At 48.0% G+C, this 25,475-nt stretch overlaps 1 protein-coding gene across 2 annotated transcripts in view; it reads right to left on the bottom strand.

The window, feature by feature from the left end:
• LOC115321957 (kinesin-like protein KIF21A) overlaps positions 1 to 25,475 on the bottom strand; it is a 163,079-nt gene that overhangs the window by 63,939 nt on the left and 73,665 nt on the right. For both annotated transcript variants that reach the window (XM_040217434.2, XM_040217435.2), the window contains exons 9-11: positions 20,685 to 20,800; positions 18,795 to 18,990; positions 1,972 to 2,228 (exon numbers count right to left, since the gene is read on the bottom strand). In XM_040217434.2, the coding sequence (XP_040073368.2) occupies positions 1,972 to 2,228; positions 18,795 to 18,990; positions 20,685 to 20,800 (569 nt within the window). The remainder of the gene's footprint in view (positions 1 to 1,971; positions 2,229 to 18,794; positions 18,991 to 20,684; positions 20,801 to 25,475) is intronic.

The raw sequence follows: 25,475 nt of genomic DNA, 5'->3' as shown, positions 1-25,475 counted from the left end.
TATTCATTAGCACCAATCTTTGCACGCACTCATCGTTTGAAATCTTCCTTCTTTCCCCGCACCATCTCGACATGGAACTCTTTTCTTTCTAGCGTTTTTGAGGCTGCCGATTTTTGCGATGCCACTGCTAGTTATTTTTCTTAGATTCGCTTACTTTTTCTGTATAAATATCCTGCATCTTAGTATTTTGCACATCACTCTCTTGCATTTATTAATATATGCCTCGAATATGTATATCGATGTGTTTTATTTTTAATTTTAAAAGTTCTTATTTGTATTTTACTCGTTGTTTTTTCCACTCCTGCTTGGGCCAGTCTTGGGCCTGCAGTATGTTCTAAAGAAAAACAGAAAGAAAAACTGCAAATGGTTGGCAAAATAAAGACATTTATTCTTATTAACATTAGAGAGGCGTGCGCCGGTACAGTGAAAAGCTTCCGATGATCCCCTTCTACGCTCCTGACATCTGTCGGTGGCAGACTTAAGTAGGCGAGCCCGTTCAGGACGTCGTGTGCGAATGCGCCTAAAGCAGGATTTTCTTTTTCGAGGCCTTAGATGTCTCATCGTTCCGTAGACCTTCGAGGTCCTTGAGCAAAAACACGTCAGCAACACAAAAGGTACCAAAACGTTCAAGCGATCATTAAGGCGAATAGGATGACAAAGTGAATTAAGAGGAATTAAAGCGAATTAAGAGGAATTGAAGACAAGTATGAGCGATCAATGGGAATCAAGAGGCACTATTAAGTGAATTAAGAGGAATTAAAACGAATTAGGAGGAATTAAACAGAAGAGTAATCAAAGCTAATTAAGAAGGGCAACAAAGATAATTAAGAGGAATTAAAGGAAATTAAGAGGAATTAAATCTAATTAAGTGCATGACTAAGCGAATTAAGTGCATGACTAAGCGAATTAAGTGCATGACTAAGCGAATTAAAGGGACTGTGCAATGATTTTAACATTGAAAGAATTGGCATCTACTTTTGACATTGTTCACCTTCTCACAAAGGACAGAAAACACACCTTCCTTCGAAATGATGATTTTTCGCCGGTTAATCGCCAGGCAAAAATGAGAATATTCCCCGACCTGCAGACGCGAGTGGCGGCCATGAGAACTACGCGGCGTGACGTCAATGGGGGACTTGTAAAACAATAAGAAGTTGTGCAAATACCTGCTCGATAAAACGTAATTTGTCTTTAAATCTTGTCGTTCCAACATAAATAGAAACACGTCAAAAACCTGCTATCATCGACAAAACTTTTGTCATACGGAGTTTTAGTGGCGCCATCTATCCTAGGTCCACAAAACCGTCAGCTCTCTCTGCTACTGCGAACAGCCACCAGAAGCCGGAGGAGGACGGAGGCAGAGCCGGACGGGTATGGCCGGACCCGGATGAGACTTTCCCCCTTTCACCATATTGTTCGCGCGGCGCCCGCCACACGTGGCCACGCGGTCGCAAGCGGATGAGTTCTCGCTGCTCACTAACGGCTCTAGAGTGAAAGGTTTATTGGAACCCCGCTTACCCCCTTTGACATCATAGCGCACGTGACTCGGAAGATGGTGAACGAGTCGAGAGGTGCCGAAAACCTCAATCTTTGTTCATTTTTAATATACAAACTAGGACATGCAGGCAAAAGCGCTTTTTTTGTTCTTTACTTTAAGAAAAGTTGACAGACCACCTCCGTAATTATTTAATAAAGCACCGAAATAGTTGCACAGCTCCTTTAAGGTGTGCGATACTGCGTTGCAACGAACTTGGGTGGCCTTGAAGGAAGGTTCCTTTTCATCCCTCCTCGAGGTCACTTCCCTTATTACACTCCTGCCACCGCGACTTCTGCGGAAGCCTGGAAAACATGTTTTTTCCACCCTTCTTTTCCCCCTCAAGCTGAGCAGGACGACAGTCGAGTATATGTGCATGCCTTCCTCTGCAGTCCGGTCAAATGGAGCGGGAAAAGACCCGAGAAAGCGGGGCTCACCGGAGCTCCTCCACCTCCTTGAGGTAGCCCTGGATGAGGACCTTCACGTCCCCGGCGTCCGAACCGTCCCGTCCGATCCAGGCCGCGGCCTCATGCTCCGCCAGCAGCTCCGTGTTCTTCACCGTCAGCCGCTCCACGGTCTCCTGGAGCGCCTTGATCCGCGTGCGGAAGTTGCCGTTCTCCGTCTGCAGCATCGTGTTCTCGTAGAACATGTCGTTGACCTGCTCCACACCGTCCTCTCCCACCAGCCGCTTGCCCTGCCAGCCACAAAGGTAAAATTTGCTACAAAAAGCCTGCAATGCGACCGTGCTCAATGGTCCCAATATTTTATGGGCACTCCATTCGTGTTAAAAAGCCGTATGCACCGACGGCTTTGGCTGCGTGCTCTGCGGTCCAGCTCTCGGCTGGACCACAGAGCTAGATTACTTCACGGCATCAAAAATGTGGTTCGTAACCCTCCTGCTGGTGAAGATAGACCTCCTATGGGGAACACCCTTAGGAAGTCTCTTTACCCAAGGCTTGACCCACGTGAACCAACGTTGCCTCATCGTTCGGCTCAATTCAGCGCTTTTTATCCTCCTAGACCAAGGACAAAATTTCCTAATCTTTGCTCCACGCTCAGTTGAGAAAAAGTCTAGCGTAGGTCAACGCAGGACTTTGGGAAAAAACAAACTCCTCGCTAATACAGGCTTCATCCTGCTAACAAAGACTAGGGAGCACGGAATGACCACACTCCGTGTGTCCTTTGTACTGCATTTATCATTATTTTATTAATTTTTTCTTCCAACTTTTTTTTTATTTTTATTTTGTTCAATTAATTGAATTTGTTATATTTCTTCATTTTTATTTACAGCATATTCCGGACTACAAGTTTCACCTTAATATAGATTGCACTTATGTATATTGAGCCAATTTCGCGGAAAAGTTGATATATAAATCGCACCTCTTTGCACAATTCCCGCAAAGAGTTTTTTTTTTTTTTTTTTTTTTGTTTTACGCGCATTGGTATTGCGAATTCAGAGTTCTCACAATCAGCTAGATTACATATACCATTTGACGCGCAACTTTGACGTTTTGACCCACGAGAAATGCCCATAACACGTCGGGGGAAATGGAAAGATTTGCGGCAAAAGGACATCAATTGTACAAACAAAGATTTAAACCACTAGGTCCAAACCAGGCCAAGTCACGGAGACACAAACATCAAAGCCCAGGCAGATAGATACATCTCAACACACTTGTTTGGGTGCCGCTGAAAATTGAGCTAGCCACAATCCTTCCTTGTACACGTAGCAACACGGCTGGAGCATGGCAAATAAAAACTGCTCATTAAGGGAAGCCTAGAAAGACGTGAGAGAATTTTCTGCAGTGCGTGTATATAAGCCCCCTTACCTTTCAGTATTACTGGACCGAGGCAAAAGAATACAGAACCATGGCTGAATTAGGCAACGTCCATCACACGCTGTAAAAGTCTCACCCATCCACACTGAGCTGCTTCGGGGAAACCGCAGAATTTTACGCTTTTTGAGTCAGTAATGAAAAGTGCAGAAGAGTTTGGCAACAGCAGTGCCTCCTCGAAGGGGCAACACCACCTATGGCTACATAGTTACGGTGCTTTACAAAAAATGGAGAGTGGCACATAAAAAAGTGAAAGCCGTTTACAACTCCCTGTAACACCGAATTAGACCGCAGCTCTTGAGGAGGAGGAGGGAAGGGTAATGGGGGGTGAAGTGACCTGGGGGGGGTCACGTGACGTTGGGGGGTCACGTGACGATGCCGATGATGTCATCAGTGACGTCACTGATGACGTCATCAGTGACGATGACGATGCGGACTCCGATGACGTCATCAGCGATGATGACGATGACGATGCGGATGTCGGTGACGTCACTGATGACGTCATCTGTGATAAAAAAAAGTGAAACCGTTTACAACTCCCTGTAACACCGAATTAGAGCGCAGCTCTTGAGGAGGAGGGAAGGGTACTGGGGGGGGGGTGAAGTGACCTGGGGGGGTCACGTGACCTTGGGGGGTCGCGTGACGATGCCGATGATGTCATCAGTGACGTCACTGATGACGTCATCAGTGACGATGACGATGCGGACTCCGATGACGTCATCAGCGATGATGACGATGACGATGCGGATGTCGGTGACGTTATCAGTGACGGCACTGATGACGTCATCTGTGATGATGACGATGACAATGCGGATGCCCCCGAAGTCACGTGACACCCCCATGTCACGTGACTACCCCCAGGGTCACGTGACCCCCGCCAAGGTCACGTGACCTCCCCGATGATGGCATCGTCACTGATGACGTCACCGGCATCCACATCGTCATCATTACTGATGACGTCATCATTGACGTCACTGATGACGTCACCGGCATCCGCATCGTCATCATCACTAATGACGTCATCAGTGACGTCACTGATGACGTCACCGGCATCCGCATCGTCATCGTCATCATCACTGATGACGTCATCAGTGATGATGAGGATGACGATGCGGATCCGATGACGCCATCAGTGACGATGACGTCATTGGGGAGGTCACGTGACCTCGGCGGGGGTCACGTGACCCTGGGGGTGGTCACGTGACCTGGGGGTGCCACGTGACTTCGGGGGGCGGGTCACGTGACCTCGGGGGGTCACGTGACTTCAGGGGGTCACGTGACTTTGAGTGTCACGTGACCTTGGGGGTCACGTGACGTTGGGATAACCTTGGGGGGCCACGTGACCTTGGGATGACCTTGGTTACGCCGATGCCGACGCCGACGGCGACGCCGACGCCGCTCAAGCCGGGAACAGGCCCCTAAGCGGTGCGCTCTAAAAAAAAGTGAAAGCTGCTTACAACTCCCTGTAACGCCGAATTAGAGCGCAGCTCTTGAGGAGGAGGAGGGAAGGGCACGGGGGGGGCTAAACTAACCAAGGGGGGGTCACGTGACCTTGGGGGTCACGTGACCCCCAATGCCGATGATGTCATCACTGAGGTCACTGATGACGTCATCATTGACGATCACGATGCGGGTACCGATGACGTCATTAGTGACGTCACTGATGACTTCTCCAGTGATGATGACGATGACGATGCGAATGTCGGTGACGTCATCAGCGACGTCCTGATGACGTCATCAGTGATGATGACGATGACGATGCGGGTGTCGGTAACGTCATCAGTGATGATGACGATGATGATGCAGATGCCGGTGACGTCATCAGTGATGATGACGATGACAATGCGGATGCCGGTGACGTCATCAGTGACGATGACGATGACGATGTGGATGCCGGTGACGACATCAGTGACGTCACTGATAACGTCATCAGTGATGATGACGATGACGATGCGGATGTCGGTAACGTCATCAGTGATGATGACGATGACGATGCGGATGCCAGTGACGTCATCAGTGATGATGACGATGACGATGTGGATGCCGGGGACGTCATCAGTGATGATGACGATGACGATGTGGATGCCGGTGACGTCATCAGTGATGATGACGATGACGATGTGGATGCCGGTGACGTCATCAGTGACGATGACGTCATTGGGGGTCACGCGACATCGGCGGGGGTCACGTGACCTCAGGGGAGTCACGTGACTTCGGGGAGTCACGTGACTTCGGGGGGTCACATGACCTCGGGGGGTCACGTGCCCCCCTCGAGGTCACGTGACCCCGGTGGGGGCTCGCGCGGTGCATTATGGGACATTTCCCATGATGCACCGAGGTCACGTGACCTCGGGGGGGTCACGTGCCCCCCCACGAGGTCACGTGACCCCGGTGGGGGGCTCGCGCGGTGCATTATGGGACATTTCCCATGATGCACCGCGCGGTTACGCCGACGGCGACGCCAACGGCGACGGCGACGCCGACGGCGACGCCGACGCCGCTCAAGCCGGAAACGGGCCCCTAAGAGCTGCGCTCTAAAATTGTGTCACACTGTGAATTAAAAAAAAAAACTGAAACCCGTTTACAACCCCCTGTAACACCGAATTAGAGCGCAGCTCTTGAGGAGGAGGAGGGAAGGGTACGGGGGTGAAGTGACCTGGGGGGGTCACGTGACCTTGGGGGGTCACGTGACGATGCCGATGATGTCATCAGTGACGTCACTGATGACGTCATCCGTGATGATGACGATGACGATGCGGATGCCAGTGACGTCATCAGTAACGTCACTGATGACGTCATCAGTGATGATGACGATGACGATGCGGATAACGGTGACGTCATCAGTGACGCGTCTTCTTCTGGAACGCCGTGGCTGCAGTTGGCAAGAGTGAGCAATCTTTCTAAAAAAAGCCTCAGCAATCTTTGAAAAAAAGCCAACGGGCAAGTAAAGATTTCTTGGAAGGTACACAGACATTTGTAAAGCATCCCGAGCTCAGTGTTCGTGGTGCCGCCCACGTCACGAAGCAACGCTGCCTCAACCCGCGTCGACGGCACGCCGTGCACGGATGCACGCATGTGCGCACCTAACAAGGAAGTTGCACAAGAGCCTGCTCCTTGCGATTGACAAGGCACCCGACTCGGCACGACGCCATGTAATTGATAACGTAATTTCAGGCTAACCCGCAACCCCAGCGCCACTGATGACGTCATCAGTGACGATGAGGATGCGGACTCCGATGACGTCGTCAGCGATGATGACGATGACGATGCGGATGTCGATGACGTCATCAGTGGCGTCACTGATGACGTAATCCGCGATGATGACGATGACGATGCGGATGCCGGTGACGTCATCAGTGACGTAACTGATGACGTCATCAGTGATGATGACGATGACGATGTGGATGCCGGTGACGTCACCAGTTACGATGACATCATCGGGGAGGTCACGTGACCTCGCCGAGGGGGTCACGTGACCCTGGGGGTGGTCACATGACCTCGGGGGGGTCACGTGACCTCGGGGGGTCACGTGACCTTAAGGGTCACGTGACCTTGGGGGCCACGTGACCTTGGGGGCCACGTGACCTTGGGATGACCTTGGGGTGTCGCGTGTCCTTGAGGTGACCTTGGTTAGGCCGACGCCGCTCAAGCCGGGAACGGGCCCCTAAGAGCTGCGCTCTAAAAACAAAGCATCCTAAGCCTTTGCCAGCACCTCTGAGCCAAAATAAAACCAGTGACCCCTGAAGATCAGCTGTGCCCCTAGCTGAGTGGCTATAGTGTCCGACTGCCACTGCAGATACAGGTTTCAGCCCCACCAGGGCCCGTTTTCTCGAACGCGAACCGTGGTTTAAAGTTAACTATTGTCCCTAGAAGGGGGAATTCCAGATCACGTTACTGGGAGAGCAGGGGCGCCGAGAGAGGAGCAGTACCTAGAAGCAAAATGGCCGCGGCGTCGCTTAATGAGGGCTAATAGTTCTGCTTGGTTCTGCTGAACATTCGTTTCGATCTGGCTGTTATATTAATGAGTCGCCATCAACCTATTAGCACGTCAAGAAAAGCGATAGTTCAGAGGGACTACTAAACTAACCCACTTCAGCATTCCGCGAACGCATCACTCTTCAGCAGCCCGGGACCCAAGACCTATGACGGTACATAAGCCTCGAAAGTGTTTTTATGGTGAGTAAAAAAAATGTTTTGCGAACGAGTGTTGGTACATATTTATACTAAGACGTTTAATTTGTTACACTATGCACGCCAACTCGTGAGCAGCGATTACTTTGCGGAGAAAGGGGGTTATCCTCAATAAAGTCTTCGTTCCGGGTGAACAGCTGAGACAAAAAACAGGTACTGTTTTTTTTTTGTTCACAGGGCGCCGACAGTATGCCGACAGCATTGAGGTTTCTACATATCCCCGGTGGCCAGCAATTCAACGGTGACGAGAAGTTTAGCTTCTCGTCACCGGTGAATCGGTTGGGCAAACGGAAGAGAGGGCAAACAGTTGAGATCAACAGGAATCGCAGAAACGTGCGTCGCAAGGAACGAAAACGAGACTACAGCACCGGCGCCTGCCAGACTGGAAGAAACACGGGAAACTTATGCGTTGTTTATGGCTAAACATATTGAAGGAAATGTTTCTTACATTTTCGAATATTCGTCGACAAACTCTAGCATAGTAGCTAAAATTTCTTCGTACCATCGGAAGCAAATAAATTGGTCAAGTACAACATTACTATATTTTGACCTAAATGTAAACATTTCGGCGGAACTTTGTTCTTATATTTTGACTTAAAATACCATACTAGATCGATGACAACCAGTGGAAAAAGAGGATAAACAAAATGGCTGACTTGTTCCACCGATAGATGGCGCATCTTATTGCCCAATCAAAAGCAATTATTGTTGTTCTATATCCAGCCGTTTATTACAGTACCTAGGTACTTTTCCGTTCCTAGGCACCGTGGTTTACCAAAATGGGTTTACATTCGCTTCGAGAAAACCGGCCCAGGGGCTCCCACTTTATACATACCGTAATATCTTGAGTCATCGCCCATCCGCCAACACGTCTCACCCCACTTACTGATTTTCAAATAAAACAAAAAAACACCCACGGATTCCCCGCCCCTACAAATAACCCAACGCAAACTCCGCGATCATTCGTACCACTCGAGCGATGCAGCCTAAGGCCCGACAGTTCAAGGACGCACGTGACAAACTTAAACGAAGGAGTTGGGACAAAAAAGGGAGTCGGAAAGATAACGCAAGCAGTAACCCATTCGGGGACCGAGATGTCAGCAAACGCTCCATATCCTGGATTGTCACCGAGGACTGTAAGGTTCGTCTCCGCTGAAATAGTGTCACCCCAAACCCGCTTCTTCTCCTGGAACGCCGTGGCTGCAGTTGGCAAGAGTGAGCAATCTTTCGAAAAAAAGCCTCAGCAATCTTTGAAAAAAAGCCAACGGGCACGTAAAGATTTCTTGGAAGGTACACAGACATTTGTAAAGCATCCCGAGCTCAGTGTTCGTGGTGCCGCCCACGTCACGAAGCAACGCTGCCTCAACCCGCGTCGACGGCACGCCGTGCACGGATGCACGCATGTGCGCACCTAACAATGAAGTTGCACAAGAGCCTGCTCCTTGCGATTGACAAGGCACCCGACTCGGCACGACGCCATGTAATTGATAACGTAATTTCAGGCTATCCCGCAACCCCAGCGCCACTCTTAGTCACTTCTTTCGCCCGCTGGCTCGCTCTATCGTTAAGCCTGGTAGGCTTTCCTTTGTTCAATTCTTTTTTTACTAATGAAGGGAACATTGCAGTGTTAGAAGCATGCTTTCACGGAACAAACGTTGGTATCGCGCGAATGCAAGCAACAGACTTTGTGGTAGTATAAAACATTCTTTTATGAGCATTTGTTTGCATAAAATTATGAAACTAATTCGAGTTTCAAGTTTAATATATCGCTTGTACAGTTGCACAACGTACGTACAAAAAAAACTTTTTGTGCTTCCACACCGAGACAAAGCCCCCCCCCCCCCCCCCCCCTTTTCACAGCGGAGCCGTTAAGGGCTACTTTCCCCAGGATTGTGTCCGGTACCAAACAAATGTCAACACAACACTCTGGTTGCCGCCGGCGCTCATAGATGGCAGCAACCTTTCAAGCCTTTCCGCTCCGGCTTGCCGACTTGCGGCCGGCCATTACTTCATTCCCAGCATAGTACAGCTTCACTGGTTTTCCTTCTTCACCAGAGTGGACAGGCTGAAAGTTTTTTTATGAATTTAATGCGGCAGGGGGATCACGGTAATCGCCTGTAACACCCCAGAGTGTCACTCGTTCATGACGCTAGCTACAATGCTCATTCGTGACAATTTTCTCATAGAAAATGTCGCATAAAACACATTTTGCGATAGAACCGACGTATAGGGTTGTGCAAATATTGAACTTTTGTAATAGTCGCTTCAAATAGTACGCTATTAAATATTCGCTTCATGGTAAACTGCGACAATCGTTTTCTTTTTTTTTTTTTTTTTTTAAGTGCCAATCGCAGAAGGTTAGTCGCATAGAGTGTGCTTCTATCCAAGCACTGGTCTACCCCGAAAAAGCAACACCTATACTCCGTTTGACTTTATTGTGGACCGCAGAGAACGCGACGTGCCAACGAAGCCAATCCGATGCCGGTGTGAGAGTCACGTGATTTTAGGAAGTTGCGCGGCGGCAAAACGGCGCGCCATAGAGATCATACGGCGCCGCACCGCGCCCCTACCAAGTCACGTGATATCTTCGCATCGCTGGATTGGCTTAGATGGCTTGTAGCGTCCACTTCGGTGCAACATAGGGTGAAACTGAGTATAGAAAGATCGCTTCTGCGGGTGCTGCTTTTCCGCAGTACACTGAGGCCCGGTAAGAAGCGCACTCAACGGGGCTCTGCAGTCAACGCTTCCTAAAGAATTAATATTGCAGTTGCATGCTTAGAAGAGAAGCAACCTTTCCGAACGGGAGGGTGTAGTGCATTTCAGAAGAAGCATAAAATTTGCGATACGAGACCCCCTAACTCCTGGGCGGTTAATTAGCCTCCCCAGATGCGATTGATGGTCACGTTCCATCGGGGCCAATTGGGGGAACGGACCGCCTAAATAACTCCAGCGCTACCAAAACAATTTTTGCTAAGACCAATGCTCTCAATCAACCACTCCTTCCCCTTGCCCTTTCCAAAAGGAACGAGCTTCCATCATCTGTAGTGACCATCAACGATTCGACAGCATTCCTAAATGCTCTTCATATCCATCTTGAGTGAGAGCCCTCAGTTGTAGTTCTACTTGGTGTAATTCTGCATTCTTGCATTTATTTGTTTCGCCTCCCAGCCCAGAGATGAAACTTGGGCGCCTCCCAACAAGCTGAGAGGGATTCCCCTATGTAATAAAAGGGGGCAAATGGGGAGGAAACCAGTTAACTTAGCCAGGAAGCATAACTAAACTTCAGAAAGAAAACGAGAAGGGCGGACAACCACAAGCTTCCGATTTAGAGAAGTCGCTAAATTTAGCGCGTTTTCGGTAGTTCTAACAACAATTCTATCTCTTTAGAGTCATGGCAACTTTTTTTTTTTTGGAGTTAGGTAAATTGTTATTACTAAAGCTACGTTGACAAGTAGTCGCTAAGAAGGCTCATAAACATAAACCTTGTATTCAAAAAGTAAAAAGAAAGATAAAATAGGTCAGTTGGATAGCTCTGGCTGTCACTCATTTTTATTCATCCTATTGGTAATGAAAGGTTGCATTGGTTGATGCAGAGCCATTCTCAAACCTCAAACCACTTTAGAACCACGCCCTTTGTCACGGTTTATCTAGCTGGTGTTTAAAAAATCCTTCGTGCATGTCGCAAAAAAAAAGAAAGAAGGAACTCAGCGTTTTAAAGTTAGCAGCTTTGTCCGATAACCCCCCTGAGGATGAAAGTGCATTGGGGAGGAGATCAGACCATGGTCCCCCAAACTTTAGAACTACACGGCTAGGGACAAAAAATAAAATGACTCGGTGTTCGGCTGGAGTTGGTGTTCTCCAGTGAGGGGGACCCCTTGTTACCCCGCTGCCCTGCATGAACAATGCAGCATGCACGGTGCCGAGCTTAGCACAAAAGCCCAAGTGGGTCAAGCCCGCATTCTCCGACGACTGCTTTCGGGATAGATCAGTTATTGTTAGTTGAGGATGACATGCACATGCCCACAAGGCGTGTGGGCATGTGAACAGACCTTCGGTTCGGTAAACACCAAGGTGGGGGGACAACAAATGGGTCAGAGCGCCCCCTCTAGTTCAATCTCCTCACCCATAAAACAGGGGTATGATGCCAATGCTGTCTTGCAATGTTTTGTTTCTTGACCAGGATCTTCTTGCCTATTATGTTCACGCCCTCTCGCCTTGAGCCACTCAAGATGTTGGCGAGTGCTTTGGGAATGGGAGGGCTGCCGTTACATAAAATATTGTTACAAATAAAAAAAGGAAAAAAAATTCACGCGTCTTATTCAGTTGAACACAAAAAAATAAAAATACCAAAAGAAGTCATCACTCGGCGACCTCTCGCTAAAACTGGGGACTTATAGGCTGTATCCTGGCAACATCGCTCCAAAAAAGCTAACTGCACTGGACGAAGTCCTCTCCTACCCGGGTCATAAACAACGAAGGCAAGGAATTCAGGGCTGCGTTTTTGAAGCCGCTCAGCCTAGCCACGTCAGCGTAGGCCTAGTGTTGCATCAGTTGCGTTCTGTAGTGTATGTTTAGTACCGTAGTGCATGTGTTTGCTAGCGTATTGTGTCGCATTGAGTGTGTGTTCCTTCGATGGAGCAGAAGTTTACTACCTCGAAGGAACCAAAGTCGGTGTCTGCCTGGTCGATGAACGAACCATGCGAATTTAACAGTAGGAACAGTAAAGGGATAAAATTAACTGTGGCTATTACGCAAAAGTATATGCTAGGCAGAGATGTCCTGAATTCATCTTTTCAGATTGAAGAAAGGATAATTATGCATAGCCGGGCTTCTCTATGCGGAGGGCAAGTTCGTCTGCTTCTTGCCAGGGGGTAGCGGTGACGTCAAAACGCCGAGCCCTGATTGGCTGATCGTGACCCCCTATCCGAGCGTCGTCTCCTCCTTTGCAACGTCGTCTGCGTCTGTCTTATCTTTCCTGCGGCTTTCGGAAGTGCAGATGCCAGATTCACGAAACGAGCTTACGCCAAAATGTGCGCAAGACAAAACTTAAGAGCAAATTCGTATTCACGAAACGAAATTTTCGTAAGTTCTGCGCAGGTTACGACGAAATCCTACGGCAGCTCCGAAGCTGTCTTACACACTTCTTACGACCAAATCAGCATGGCCGACAGCGTCGCGGTAGCGACGACCCACGGACGTTTATTTTTCTATGTGCGCTTCTCACGCGTCCCGACTTCAAGCAGCAAGAAAAAAGTAAAAAGTACTTGAAACAGACCACAATGAACAAGAACGCTGGATCCACAAACACCCAAGAAAAGCCCCAACGGCCACGATTCCACCGAACGCGACCAAGCGAGCTTCGGCAGTTAGGCCTAGCAAGCACTCCGCGACTCGGCGACCGTCTGCCACGACCGGCTGGCGTGCTGAATGGAATATGCCCGCGCGACCCTTGTGAACCCTTCCCGTATTATACTTTGATTGCTGACCTCAATCTTAGATTAAGAGGTCACTTTCTTCCTCTTGTTATCGCCTTGTTTCCCGAGGCAACGGTGAATCTCGCCGGCGAAAAAGCGGTGAATCTCTGACAGACGCAGGAAAGGTAAAGCAGCCATCGCTTTGACTAGCAGACGTAAAGCAGACGACGTTAACTGCGCCATCCTGCCGAAACCGTTAAAGAGTGAGGAGTCTCGCCGCACACGAAAGGAGGGAAAAAGTATTTGGGAGGGAACTTGCGGACACGAACCACCTTCACCTCTCGGTTCTTAGAAAACAAACCTCGGCGCCTCGAAACACCTCGCCAGTGAGTCCTTTGACTCCCCCCCTTGATGCGTGTCTGCTAATTGTTAGACAAAAACAACGTACCGCTCGAGTTATTTCGTCTGCCCGCTCTGAAAGGCGAAGTCGAGCTCGCTCGACTTCCGAAAGTCGCAGGAAAGGTAAGACAGACGCAGACGATGTTGCGAGCAGACGACGTTGCAAAGGAGCAGACGACGCTCAGATAGGGGGTCGCGACCAGCCAATCAGGGCTCGGCGTTCTGACGTTACCGCTACTTCCTTTCTCATGCGCAGAAGACGAAAATGAGCCCACTTGCGAGGCGTATAGGTTTGTCATCCCAACGAAGGCATCGGACTGAGGCCAAAGTTCATAAACAGAGTTGGATGAAAACGGACTTGCAAGTGGACCAAGCTTGAGAACGACCTTCCCGTGTTCAACTGGGATTTCCTTTAAGCATGCTTCTCCTTTTGTCCTTCTCTCGGAGGACTACCGTGTATTCTCAGGTTCAGCACCAACTCGCCCGACTATCGGCGCTGCCCAGCTTGGAGCAACTATTCCATAATCATTTAGAAAATATTCGGTCAAAACCACTATATGCCAGAAACTTAAAGTCCACTATTTGAGCATGCCTGGGCATAAGATTATCTAATATTCCAGCGATATTTGAATACAGTGTATAGAATATTGCTACCGCAGATTCCCCAGAGGAGTTTATTGAGGTCAACATTGTTCCAAGACACCACGCTCAATGATCCCAGACCGTGGTGCACCGTCCATGTCTCACCTTTTCAGAAACTGTCCGGCGAGGCACGGCATACGACATTCTCAGACATCTGTATCATCCTCAAACGAACGGTTGAGTTGAGAAATACAACCGTACACTTACCGATATCTTGGCCGCCTATGTAAACTCCATGCATACTAATTGGGCGGCAAGTTTATCCAGCAGGCAATGTTTGCACTGAACACATCGCAGCAAGAAACTATAAAAGAAGTACCGTTCAGAGTCTTACACGGTCGTGACGCAACGCTGCCTTTGAGACAAGCCTTGAGCTAAACGGGACACAAAGTTGCACGGACACTCGGCGCGCTTCACTCCAGGAAATTCGTAGACAGGGACGGGATGCCATTCGGCCAAGTCGGGAAGAAACTGGCAATATGTCAGAAGCTGGTGACCCTAATATGCCCGAGTTTCAAATTGGAGTTCTGGCAAGACGGACCTGGCAGTCTGTCAGGAGAGCTGCTCCTTCCCCGATTGCCTTATCGAATCTAGAAACGGAGGGGGCCTGTCGCCTGCTACCTCGAGGACATTACTGACAAAAGACCTGGCACACTCGCTGCTTTCTTGAGCACGTAACGCATCTAAAACTCGCACGAGCGCGCCAAGAGTTCCGTAAAGAATGTGGACAACTTTTGCGGACGGAACTACGATCACATTAACTTTTTTATTGAAAGAGAAACTTTGTTTCTTCCTTATAAAGGGGCACTCAAGTGGTTTTTAAGTTTGTGTTTTTGATGATGGCAACTGAATCTAGACGCCCTAAGTATCTCTAATAACCAGAAAATATAGTCATACGGTGATTATTTCTTTAATAAAAATGTAATTGATGGCCGCCAAACTTCGGATCCATCCGAAAGCGAAACCACTTTCATTGGTCACTGCTCGCATATCAAAACGATCTCGGGCTAATGGCGTTGAACGACGTTCCGTCGCGCAGTGATTCCGAGGTAGCCGCACCGGCCGAACCTCTTTGACATTCGAGCTTCGATCATGGCGGAGTTCTCTACGCTCGAGGACCTGACGCCGTTAGAGGTTGAAATTCTTCGGCGGACAGCCGACCTGGGGATGATTTCCTATGACGCCACTCCAACGAGCGATGTGGACGATAGCAGCGCTTCGGAGTTGTGTTCGGGTTCCGAGGACGACGAAACGCAGACCTTTTCGGGCGTTCTTCGATTTGCGGTTGGGGCAAGTCGTAACCAAACCAACGTTTGGCATTGCAGCGTAACCTCTGGTACATGATGTCAAACGATGTCGCCACGCTGACTTTCGCCTCGGAAGGACAGGGGAAGGCTGGTTCGGACATGTGCAACGAGCGCGTCAACTACGACTGCGTCCGTTGCAACCGCAGCGACCGGAACGACGGCTCTGTGCCGCATGCACACACACCTGCAACCACTGTAACAGGCGCAACAGGTCGTCAGCACGGCGACCGCTTCTACGCCGCCGTCAGCTGTGTCAGCGGCGCCTCTAAAAAGGGGACGCACTGCCACTCAATGCCGTAGCAGAATATAGACACAGTGTTCGATAGCCTAAAGCTTTATTATTATTATTTTTTTCATGATAGACTTGCAGGGTACAGTGGATGAAAAAAAGAAAAGAAAAAGATGCAGTACGTCGTCTTGGACGATCACGACTCTAATACACGACTTTGACAATAGTACAAATATCGCCACACGCCTTTCCTACGATTATAAAAGATGATGTAATCTTTGCAGCGATATAGCAACGCAGAAATACGATTTCGTGATCAGATAGACGTCGCGAGCGTTCAGGATTGCTAACACTAATCACTTTTCTCCGGTGATTAAAACGTGTGAAAATTCTCATCCTTTGTGCGGTACGCACCAGTAATACCTTCAAATTTAGCACATGCATGAAATTCTCCAAATAAGAAATCCAAACGATGTTCGAGGACACAAATGCTTAGAAATCATCACTGTAGTCGAAGTAAACAAACACGACGACACGGGCGTTTCTGCCAACTTGAGATTGCCGCCACGACATAGGCGCACGAGTAGGTGGATCTTCCCTTCTAGTACGTGCTGGGTTAGCATAGCAACACACGACAAAAAATCACAGTCAAGGATAGCGCTTTTACGCGGAACGATAAACTTTCACCACGCCGTCCACGTCGACGATCACCACCGGCGCCATGTTTGCAGATAGAAGGAGCCGGCCCGCGACCGGCACGACCGGCATACAACGCGCGCAACCAGTTCTCCTCGACCTGTGATCGGTCTGTCGTTGCGGTTGTTTTCAACGCAGCGGGGAAAGTGGGCTCGCTCCAACTCCTTGCGTCGTGAACGACACATACGTGCGTCCCTCCGTCGCTATGACAACTGACGTTTGCAGACCTTTGCAACGGTCGTTTCGGTTGTTCCAGTCGTTGCGGTCGCTACGGACGCACGTGTGTGAACGGGCCTGGAGACACAAAGGCACTTCCCGAAAACCCGGAGGGAAAGAGTTCACGACACGTTCGCTTCCGCGCATCTTGAAGAAACGGGAAATTCACCCCCCACGGAAGAAGGCAAGGAGAAAACGTAGACGCTTGTTTGTGAAACGATAATTGCAGTATCACATATTCTAAGCTAGAAATATTTTACGTCTTGTGAAATTATCATGCGCAACATATCTAAATGAACTGAAAATTGTTTCTTTAGCGAAACTTTACAAAGACCACCAAAATTTTCAAACATACGATAATTTCTTTGCTCGGCGCAGGAACGTATTTTATTCCCGCGTGATTATTAAGCGGTTCTGCCTTGTAAAACTGAAAATACTCATTCACCGACACTTCCTTAACGCCATCGCATCAAAAAGTAGCTTCCCCAAAAACCACTTGAGTGCCCCTTTAAGGGTGCTATGAGGATAAAGAAAGGAGGAGGAAGACGACCGGAAGTGAGAACAGGATGGATTGACTAAGTAACTGAGGAGAATTATCATTACAATATGTACCGTATTTACTCGTATAATGAACCCCCCACAAAAGTCATCAATATTTTAACTTTTCTTTTCCCCTCCCGTAATCAATGCACCCCCAACTTTGGGATCCGCGAGTCTCGAATTGCGTTTAATTTAGCGAGCCACCAAGCCAGTTTTTTTTTTGCCGTCAAGCGGTCAGGCTGAGTCAAGCCAAGCCAAGCCGCTCTCGTAAAGGCCGCGAGTGCGTAGTTGCGGTCCTTACGAGTGTGGCGCACACTCGACGAAGCTTGGGTCGAGGAATTGCCGAACCCCGGTAATTCTTCACCTATCGGATGCATTCATGTCAACAAATAAGCAGTCGTGTGTGGTCCGCTTTCAGACAGTGAAATCGTGAAAGTGGTTAGGCCTAATATCAGATACTCTGGGTATTTATATTACAAAAAGACAACATATTAAGAAGCATTTCTCATGTTACGCTGGATTATCCAGTGAACATTGTTTTCAATCCACTTGGAGTAATGAAAATTTTTGATTTGTACGAATGTTGATTATGTTAGAAATATATGGTAGAAAAAAATCAATCTCAGGATTATCTCTAAGACTTAGCAAACCCAACAAAAAAGGTATATGCATATCCAACGCGAACTGTAAACCATGGGAAGTACCATTGTTTAGGACTACTTACGGACAATACACTACATCATACACCCTTCCGACTACACTGAATCAGTTCAGTAGGAAAAATAGAGAACTTAACAAGCTGTCAGTGAGCAGCTTAAGGGAATCAATCATTCTCATTTACAAACCAAACCTAATAGAAGCCAAGTGTGGAGGTACTCATCTCAAACCAAAATGAATAGAAGAAAAGTGTTACTTTTTGGGGGTTAAAGTTGCTCTGTCTCCTAATGCAAGTCTGTTCAAACTGAATTTGCATTCTATAATGACATTAATCAATTTTTCTCTCGTGTTCTCTCATGTTTTCACTTTTTTCCTAATCATGCGTAAATACTTTGGTGCCTGCGTGTCAACTGCTATTCAGGTGGCTCGGGACTAGTCAAGCCATGTGGCAGCTTTTTTTTTTCCTTTCCACCTTCCAACCACAAACTGATAGTAAACTGATAGTATTTAGTTGTTGATTTAAATGCATTTATTTAATCCGTAACAAAATGGCACAGTAAGGTACACGCTGCGCTGTAGGCTGAGAGTGTCTGGTAGCCAGTCCATGAATGAAACTTGATCCGTGCGGGCGGGCTTTGGCGGGCGGACTTCGTACAAGTTCTTATATGCGTAATCGCGGATTACACCTTAGTGTGCCCGCCGGATACTAGCAATATATATCGCCTAAGAACGGTCGCCTTGCTTTTCGTGCTGAGTGAGCTTCGTAGGGCGCTTTTCCTTTGGCAAAAGGAACCCCGAAAACGCCCTAAAAGGGTTTGCAATTTATAAATCATGGTTACTGTGGTGCGCCCACGACCAGCCGTGGGTGCGCCACCATCACTGGAGACGTGCCACAGTACATTGCCGTGTCATATGGGCACCTGATATGACATTTGCACAAAGTGTGTAAATGCAAATATTTTACCCCGTGCAATGAACGCCCCCCCCCCCCCCTCCCAGATATGTGTCAATTGTTCGGGAAAAAAAAGTGTATTCACTATGCGAGTGAATACGGTACCCACGAAAAAATGGCATACCAATCAAATATTTAACCATTCTTCGATAGAGAGAATCTAGGTTGATCTTTGAAGTTACCTGCTTGTACTCCATGAGCTCCAGCTGCAGGTCTTGCACTTCCCGCCTGAGCAGGGAAATAGTCTGGCTCGACTTGTCCTGGTTCACCGTGATCTTGTTCTTGATGTCCTTCGCACGGTTGGCGTACCGCAGCGTGTTCAGGGTCTCCATGAAGTCCCGGTCACACGGCGACACGCACGCTATCATCAGGGTGCGGCTGCAGGGTTTACAAATGGCTTCCACACAAGCGTTCCAAGGTACACTATCAAACACACAAATGGTCTTTGCCATTGAAATCAATTCAGAGCCCTTCTTTGCTGTTCGGAGTATCTCTTTTTCAACTATTAAAAAAAAACTAATTTACAAAATTTCTGATTTAACTAACATATTCTAATTCCCCCACAGATTCCCATTGGGGCTCGACGCTTTTATGAACTCAAAATACCCGCATAAATGTGACCGCCGGCCCGATTTAATTAAGCAATCCCGAAAAAAAAATGTGTTTGTTTAAACTGCGTCTTTGTTGCTGGCATGTGAGCAATAAGACTGCAGGAGGAAAAAACAAACTAGCTTTTCCTAGTCCATTCTACCAGATGGCACTTCGAGGCACTTCATTTGTTCACCCTTCTGTGGGGCCTAGGCAACATCGACGGTCCAGCTCTTGTGGAGCATGCATGCTCGGCATCGGAAAGAGACACTTGTCCCTACCCTCTTGGGAAATACCCTTTCAGGTCTTTTTTTGCCTCTCTGCTAGGTCTCATGCTTTGCCCATGACATTGCCATGTCAGAAAAAAACCTTCGTTTTCCCTGGAGCTCCTTCACCAACTGAACTCCTACGTGAGCCCTTCGGGATTCAGGTGTCAGCGAAGCTCTCTGCATGCCGCATTTCTGATTCCAAAGAGATCCCCATTTTACCGAGGAATTTGCGGCCCGCCCCCCCCTCTCTGGTTTATTAGGCCGAGTTTTAACTGAAAAGGTGATGGAAGCGGCATCCCACTTTTTGTAGCAGACGTTGTACAAGGCAAAATGTTGAGGCAGCCATCGACTTTTCTTGAGCCAACGTGTATCGGCACACCGCTCAAAAATTAAATGACGACTGCAATCTTCGATAATAATTAAGGGTTCATGTCCGATACTGATTACATTTTGTAATTAGAGTAAATATAAATAAACGTAAATGTACAATATTGACCGGCTACATCAATATCATTTATGTAAAATTCTAGAAAGGCTAGTATATCCAATGTTTATGAAACCACAAAACTCGAGAACCTAATATCATAATGTGCATTCCTTCCAGAACATAAAAAGTAAGGTATATCAAAACAGTTTGTAAAAGAAAAAGAAATATAAACTGAACATTTCATTCCGTTACCGTAACTAATAAAATCCCTGCTTTCCCCCGGTGCATGTCCCCTTAAGCAGGCAGCTTTGCACTGGCGTGCTCGGAGAAAGGCTGAAGTGGCAGGGCATCTCCGTTTCTAAACAGCAGTTTGCCTAAAAGTCTGCCAACATATATCGAAATGAACAAGGTGGGCATTGTTTCATTTGTAGTTGTTTTCCATGCAATAAAACAGCTTTCGTGTTTAGCGTGCAACACTGCTAGCGTGAACGAGGCAGTGCTGCCTTTTCCCCTTTGCAATGAAGGGCTGTCGTGAAAACGATCCACATAGTCAAAGATGGTCACCTCGGCCATTGACCTAACAAGGAAAAACTTTGATGCAGGTCTTTTTGAAGCAGACGTTGTCTTTGTGCTTCCACGGTGACAAGATGTACATTTCTGGGGAAACAAATTCCAGCTGCGATTTATTAACTTACTGACATTTAATCGACATTACATGCGAGTATCGAAATACAAAAGTATTGAATTCTGTATTTGATGCAATGTCAAATATTTGCGAGAGAGCTGACCTGTTCCCGCCCAGCGAGTCTTGGAGTAGCCTGGTCAGCTTCGAGTCCCGGTACGGGACGTGGGAGATCTTGCCGGAGGCGTCGCCCAGTGCGGAGATGACGTTCCCCAGATCCAGCTGAAATGCCCAACTTGTTTGCAGTCGTGCACGTGCCAAGTGGCAGGAATACCCAAAACGTGCTCGTGGGCCAACCCAATGGCCACACTAGGGGCAAAAAGCTTCACAGGGTCTTCCTCAATCAACGTTTAACCGGGTCTCTCCGAGCCGTAGAGCTGCGTCCCAACTACACAAATGGAGCTAGTTTTCTCGCGGGTTGTCAATGTAGTTACTACAGCTGAACTCCTCAAGAACGAAATTCTCGGCAAACGTCCATAGAGTTCAATACATTTGCACCCTATCAACAGCGAAGAGCTTTTAAAAAAGCAGTCCCACATCAACAAAAGTTTCAGGTAGTGATCTGCAACAGTTTTTCGGGACATGAGCCAGTTGGAAACCCAGAAGTATAAGAAGGGAGCAGCACACTCATCCGACAAGTCAGGCACATACATTTTCAACAAGCATCGGCGCGGCCATTGCTGTTTGCATTCAGTCGAACAATTATAACAAAGGCGACGAGATTTTTTTTTTGGTTGTTGAAAACTGTTTTGCCAGCCCATCTGCTGGCAACTACGTAGGTATCCGACGTTTCACACAACGACACCGCCGGCCGCCCGCTGCCATTTAGCCGTCTGCCGCGTGCACTCAGAGATCGCTCACTCCTTGTTTACTACCTTTTATGTGGCCTGTCGGAAAGATGCCGCCTCCCGTTAAAAAGCGCGAGTTTTGACGCTTCAGGAGAAGTCTGCAATCATAGCCGAAGTTGCGAAAGGCGGAAAAAAGTCCGATATTGCGGAGGACTTCAGCACCCAGTGCAGCTCATTTTCTACGATTCTGAAATCAGAGGACAGCATCATGGAACGTAATAGGTGCGCTTTCTCGTCCATTTTCGCAACAGCAAAATTCTAGCGAGAACAAAAAAAATTTACTTTCCCGGTTGTTTTGTTATTGCGGGGTTCAACTGTAGTAGCAACAATTCCTATCGTATCTTATTGGCTGCAGAACGCTAGAGCCTTTTTCGGGCCAAACCAGACAAATCTAGGGAGTTGAGGAAACGGCAACAGAGCCAACATTGCATAAAGTAACTGTGGAACATTCACGCTCCAAAAGCCTACTTTGTGCAGGGGTGATGCCATACTCCCCTCCCACCGCAGATAATGCTACGAGCCATCAGAGCCAATGCAGGGCGAGCGTCACATTTGGGAAAGTGCATGGTTAGGCGTTTCCAGAGCTCCAATGATTGCTGGTAGCAACATTTATCCTAAGCTGAAACTGGGCACATTTACCAGAGTGGCTGCGCATCATTAGAGGAGCCGAAATGCGCGCATGTTGCTTTGGCATTCGGTGTTCGAATAAATCGCTTTAAAAAAAGACACCGTTTTTGAACAATAGAGGGCAACTATTCGAAATGTACAGGGTGTTCTCCCCTGTACATTTCAGATGTCTTTTTTTTTAAAACTGCCAAAGTAAACCACGCATCGCCGAACCCTCATTTTCCGCCCAAGTTTCGGCAAGAACACGTATCTTATTCAAAACTTGTGTTTTTCAAAAAATTTCGATGGGAACAATGGGTCCTCCCGTAGAATACCGTGCATCCATCCATTCCACGTTTAGCGCCCCCACCCAAATTTACAAGATCTGAGGAAATACGCGCAGTACACTGATATGTAAAGTATATGACCGGACAAGGGCCCATCCCCTATTTTTTCACATTACAGCAAACTTTTTTTTAGTTCGACCTCAGTTGATTCGACTTTTCGTTTAATTCGATCGTGCTCAAAAGTCCCGGCGAGCGCCCATACATTTCTATAAGAGGAAAAGTTGGATAGTTTGAACTCGGGAAGACACCGCATCGGATAAAGAAGACTTACGTACCTACTGTTTCAACTATTCATGACTAATTTTGTTCTTCTGCTACTTCAATGTTACGTGACCTTGTTTTATTTTTCTTATCATCCTGGGTAGCTAAACTCGTGGAGCAAAACATTCTTCGCTTTTTGACGTAGCGGGGGGAGTGACCAAAAGAACGCCGCAAAGTTTCCTCCTTCCTGCGCGCGCTCAACTTCGCAACTTTTGACGAAAAATCCCCCGCGATCCCTAGGCGGTGAACGAGAGCACGAGACAGCGCGGGGAGGCGGGCGTTCACGCCGCTCGCTGTACGTCGTCTTTGGGCTCTCTAGCGCCGACAATCCCGTCATGCCTCGCCCAGGCGAGGAGCGAGAGCAGACGACGAGAGTTCGTCTGCTACGATGAGGCATTCGCACAGCGGAACTGAAAGAAAAAGTTCGTTTTCTGCTCGAAATCGCGTCCCGCGGGCCACAAACTCAAACGCGAGCTTGAATTGTAAGCGTCTGATATTTCACGAAGAAAGGAATCGACGGCCCGTCTTTTATTTGCGAAATTTGAGTCGTTTTGTAGCCGTACAGACGCTGAAACCTACCAGTGTGTAATGAAAGGCCCAGGACAACCACAGGGGCCGCGAGATCTAGCATCATTTGTGTATGGGTGAAAAGTGCAACATTTTTCGACAAAGCTCCCACAGCAAAAACCTGCGACGGATTCACTCAGCGTCCGGGAAGGCTAAACATGGAGACGTTGCCCGAGACTCAAGCAAAGTCATATTTGAACGGCAGCTATCTCGCCCCGTCATATTTTGTTTTGAGAAAGCTCTCGTTCTCAATGCCAGGGAAATAAAAAGACTTACGAAACGTATTGCTAGCTCTTCCAAAGAACTAGATTTAAGTCGTATCCTTTCAGTTATTCACTCATAATATTATGCTTAAAACGAAGCAAGCTCTTGCGCGTACAGTGCCATCAATTTCCTCAAGCGTATGCTGTTTTTGTAGTCAACTGGTTTCGGAAACTTACGCCGTCTGTAGATATCTCTGACTGCCGAGTTGCTTAAGTGGAAGTCATCGCAAATGTAAGTCCCACGTTGCAGCAACCAACGTTTAAACGATGGCAGCGACTGCACTCTCGCATTCCCACCCATCACGTCGAACAAAAAGGCGCTAGTTTCGGTTTGAGGTCGGTACTTTTCTACAATATCTATGGCGACAGCATCAGTCTGCACTGGGTGCATTCGGCAAGTTCGTTCGGAGCCTGTTCTCCGTGCAGCACTCGGCGGGTGTAATGCATTAGAACTCTCACAGTGCAAATCTGTATCGCGAATTGGGAGCCCGTCACTGGCCTCACCGGCGGCCATTGCTTGACGACAGGCAATATGCCGCGTCCTGTCTACTACTCCCTATGTTTTCGTCCTTGTTGCTTTGGCCTTTTACATCATGAGGCAATACACGCAAGTCTAAGGGAGAAACACGTGAAAATTGGAAGCTTGTACGCGGTGCTCGAGGGCGAGCATTTTATGACGTGCTGCGATGATTATGTCGGGTTCTTGGAGATCAAATAGACATTCGTCAAGCGTTTGAACATCGATTAAAAAAAAAATTGGCCGGAGCACGATTGACTTTACCGACGTCGCTTGCTTCGGTTGCTAAATAAATGGCACGTCGAGCGACTGAACGGCACGCTCCGAGTTTCAGTTTGTCACGGGAGCCCTGCACAGGAGTTCAAAGAAAAAGCTCCCACCATGAAGCACTATGTACAAGCGGTCAAAACGATGCAAAATCCCCAGTAAAGGCATTCTAACTTATCGTTTGCTGAGCTTTGATGACTCCGAAATCACGGATGACTCCACAATAACTCTCGGTAGCCCTTGTCTCATTAAACACATAACAGTTAACGCCCAACAAAGTAGTCCTGGACCCTCAACCACACAACATTTAGTTAAACAAGATTGGTATTCTAACGCGTTTAATATTCTTGCCCACAATATTAACTGTTATTTGCGGAAACATGATAGAAGTTTCATGGTAGAGAACAATTTACTAACGTAATAAAATTGAGCTGTGTCAAGCGATGACTGCCGGTGGTGCCGCTCGACCCCAGAATACAGGCCTCTATCCACGATCTAGCCTCCTAAGAAATCAGTGGTGCCAGTGCTATTAGACATAAATCGTTTATTTGCATTGGTACTCCCATCCCAGGCAGCACCGAGTTCTGGGCCAAAACATGGCTTGCGTCTGGCAGTTTAGGGCATTAAGAAGCCCGAAGAAGCCAAAGTAGTGCCAAACCTGGCCTCCCTTGGCAACAGTCTGGGTATCTTGGCCCCTAATTCGCCAAACAAGTGCCAAACTTAGGCTTCGCCGCCGGGTAGTTCGGCTGTCGTCTGGCATCTTCGGGCCCAAATCGCCTAAAAAATGCCAGATTTAGGCTTACTGCCCGGTAGTTCGGCAGATCTTTGGCATTTTTGGGCCAAAATCGCCAAACTAATGCCAAAGTTAGGCTTCACTTTTCGATAGTTCGGCTATCACCTGGCACATTCGGGCCAAAATCGCCACAGATGTGCCAGAGTTAGGCTTACTACCTTGTAGTTCGGCAGAGCTTTGGCATTTTTGGGCCAAAATCGCCGAACTAATGCCAAAGTTAGGCTTCACTTTTTGACAGTTCGGCTGTCACCTGGCACATTCGGGCCAAAATCGCCAGAGATGTGCCAGAGGTTAGGCTTACTACCTTGTAGTTCGGCAGAGCTTTGGCATTTTCGGGCCAAAATCGCCAAACTTATGCCAAAGTTAGGCTTCACTTTTTGACAGTTGGGCTGTCACCTGGCACATTCGGGCCAATATCGCCACAAATG

This window comes from Ixodes scapularis, unplaced genomic scaffold, assembly GCF_016920785.2.
Source record: "Ixodes scapularis isolate PalLabHiFi unplaced genomic scaffold, ASM1692078v2 ptg001131l_1___fragment_3__unscaffolded, whole genome shotgun sequence".
Lineage (NCBI taxonomy): Eukaryota > Metazoa > Arthropoda > Arachnida > Ixodida > Ixodidae > Ixodes > Ixodes scapularis.
This window is presented reverse-complemented; position numbering and strand designations above follow the sequence as displayed.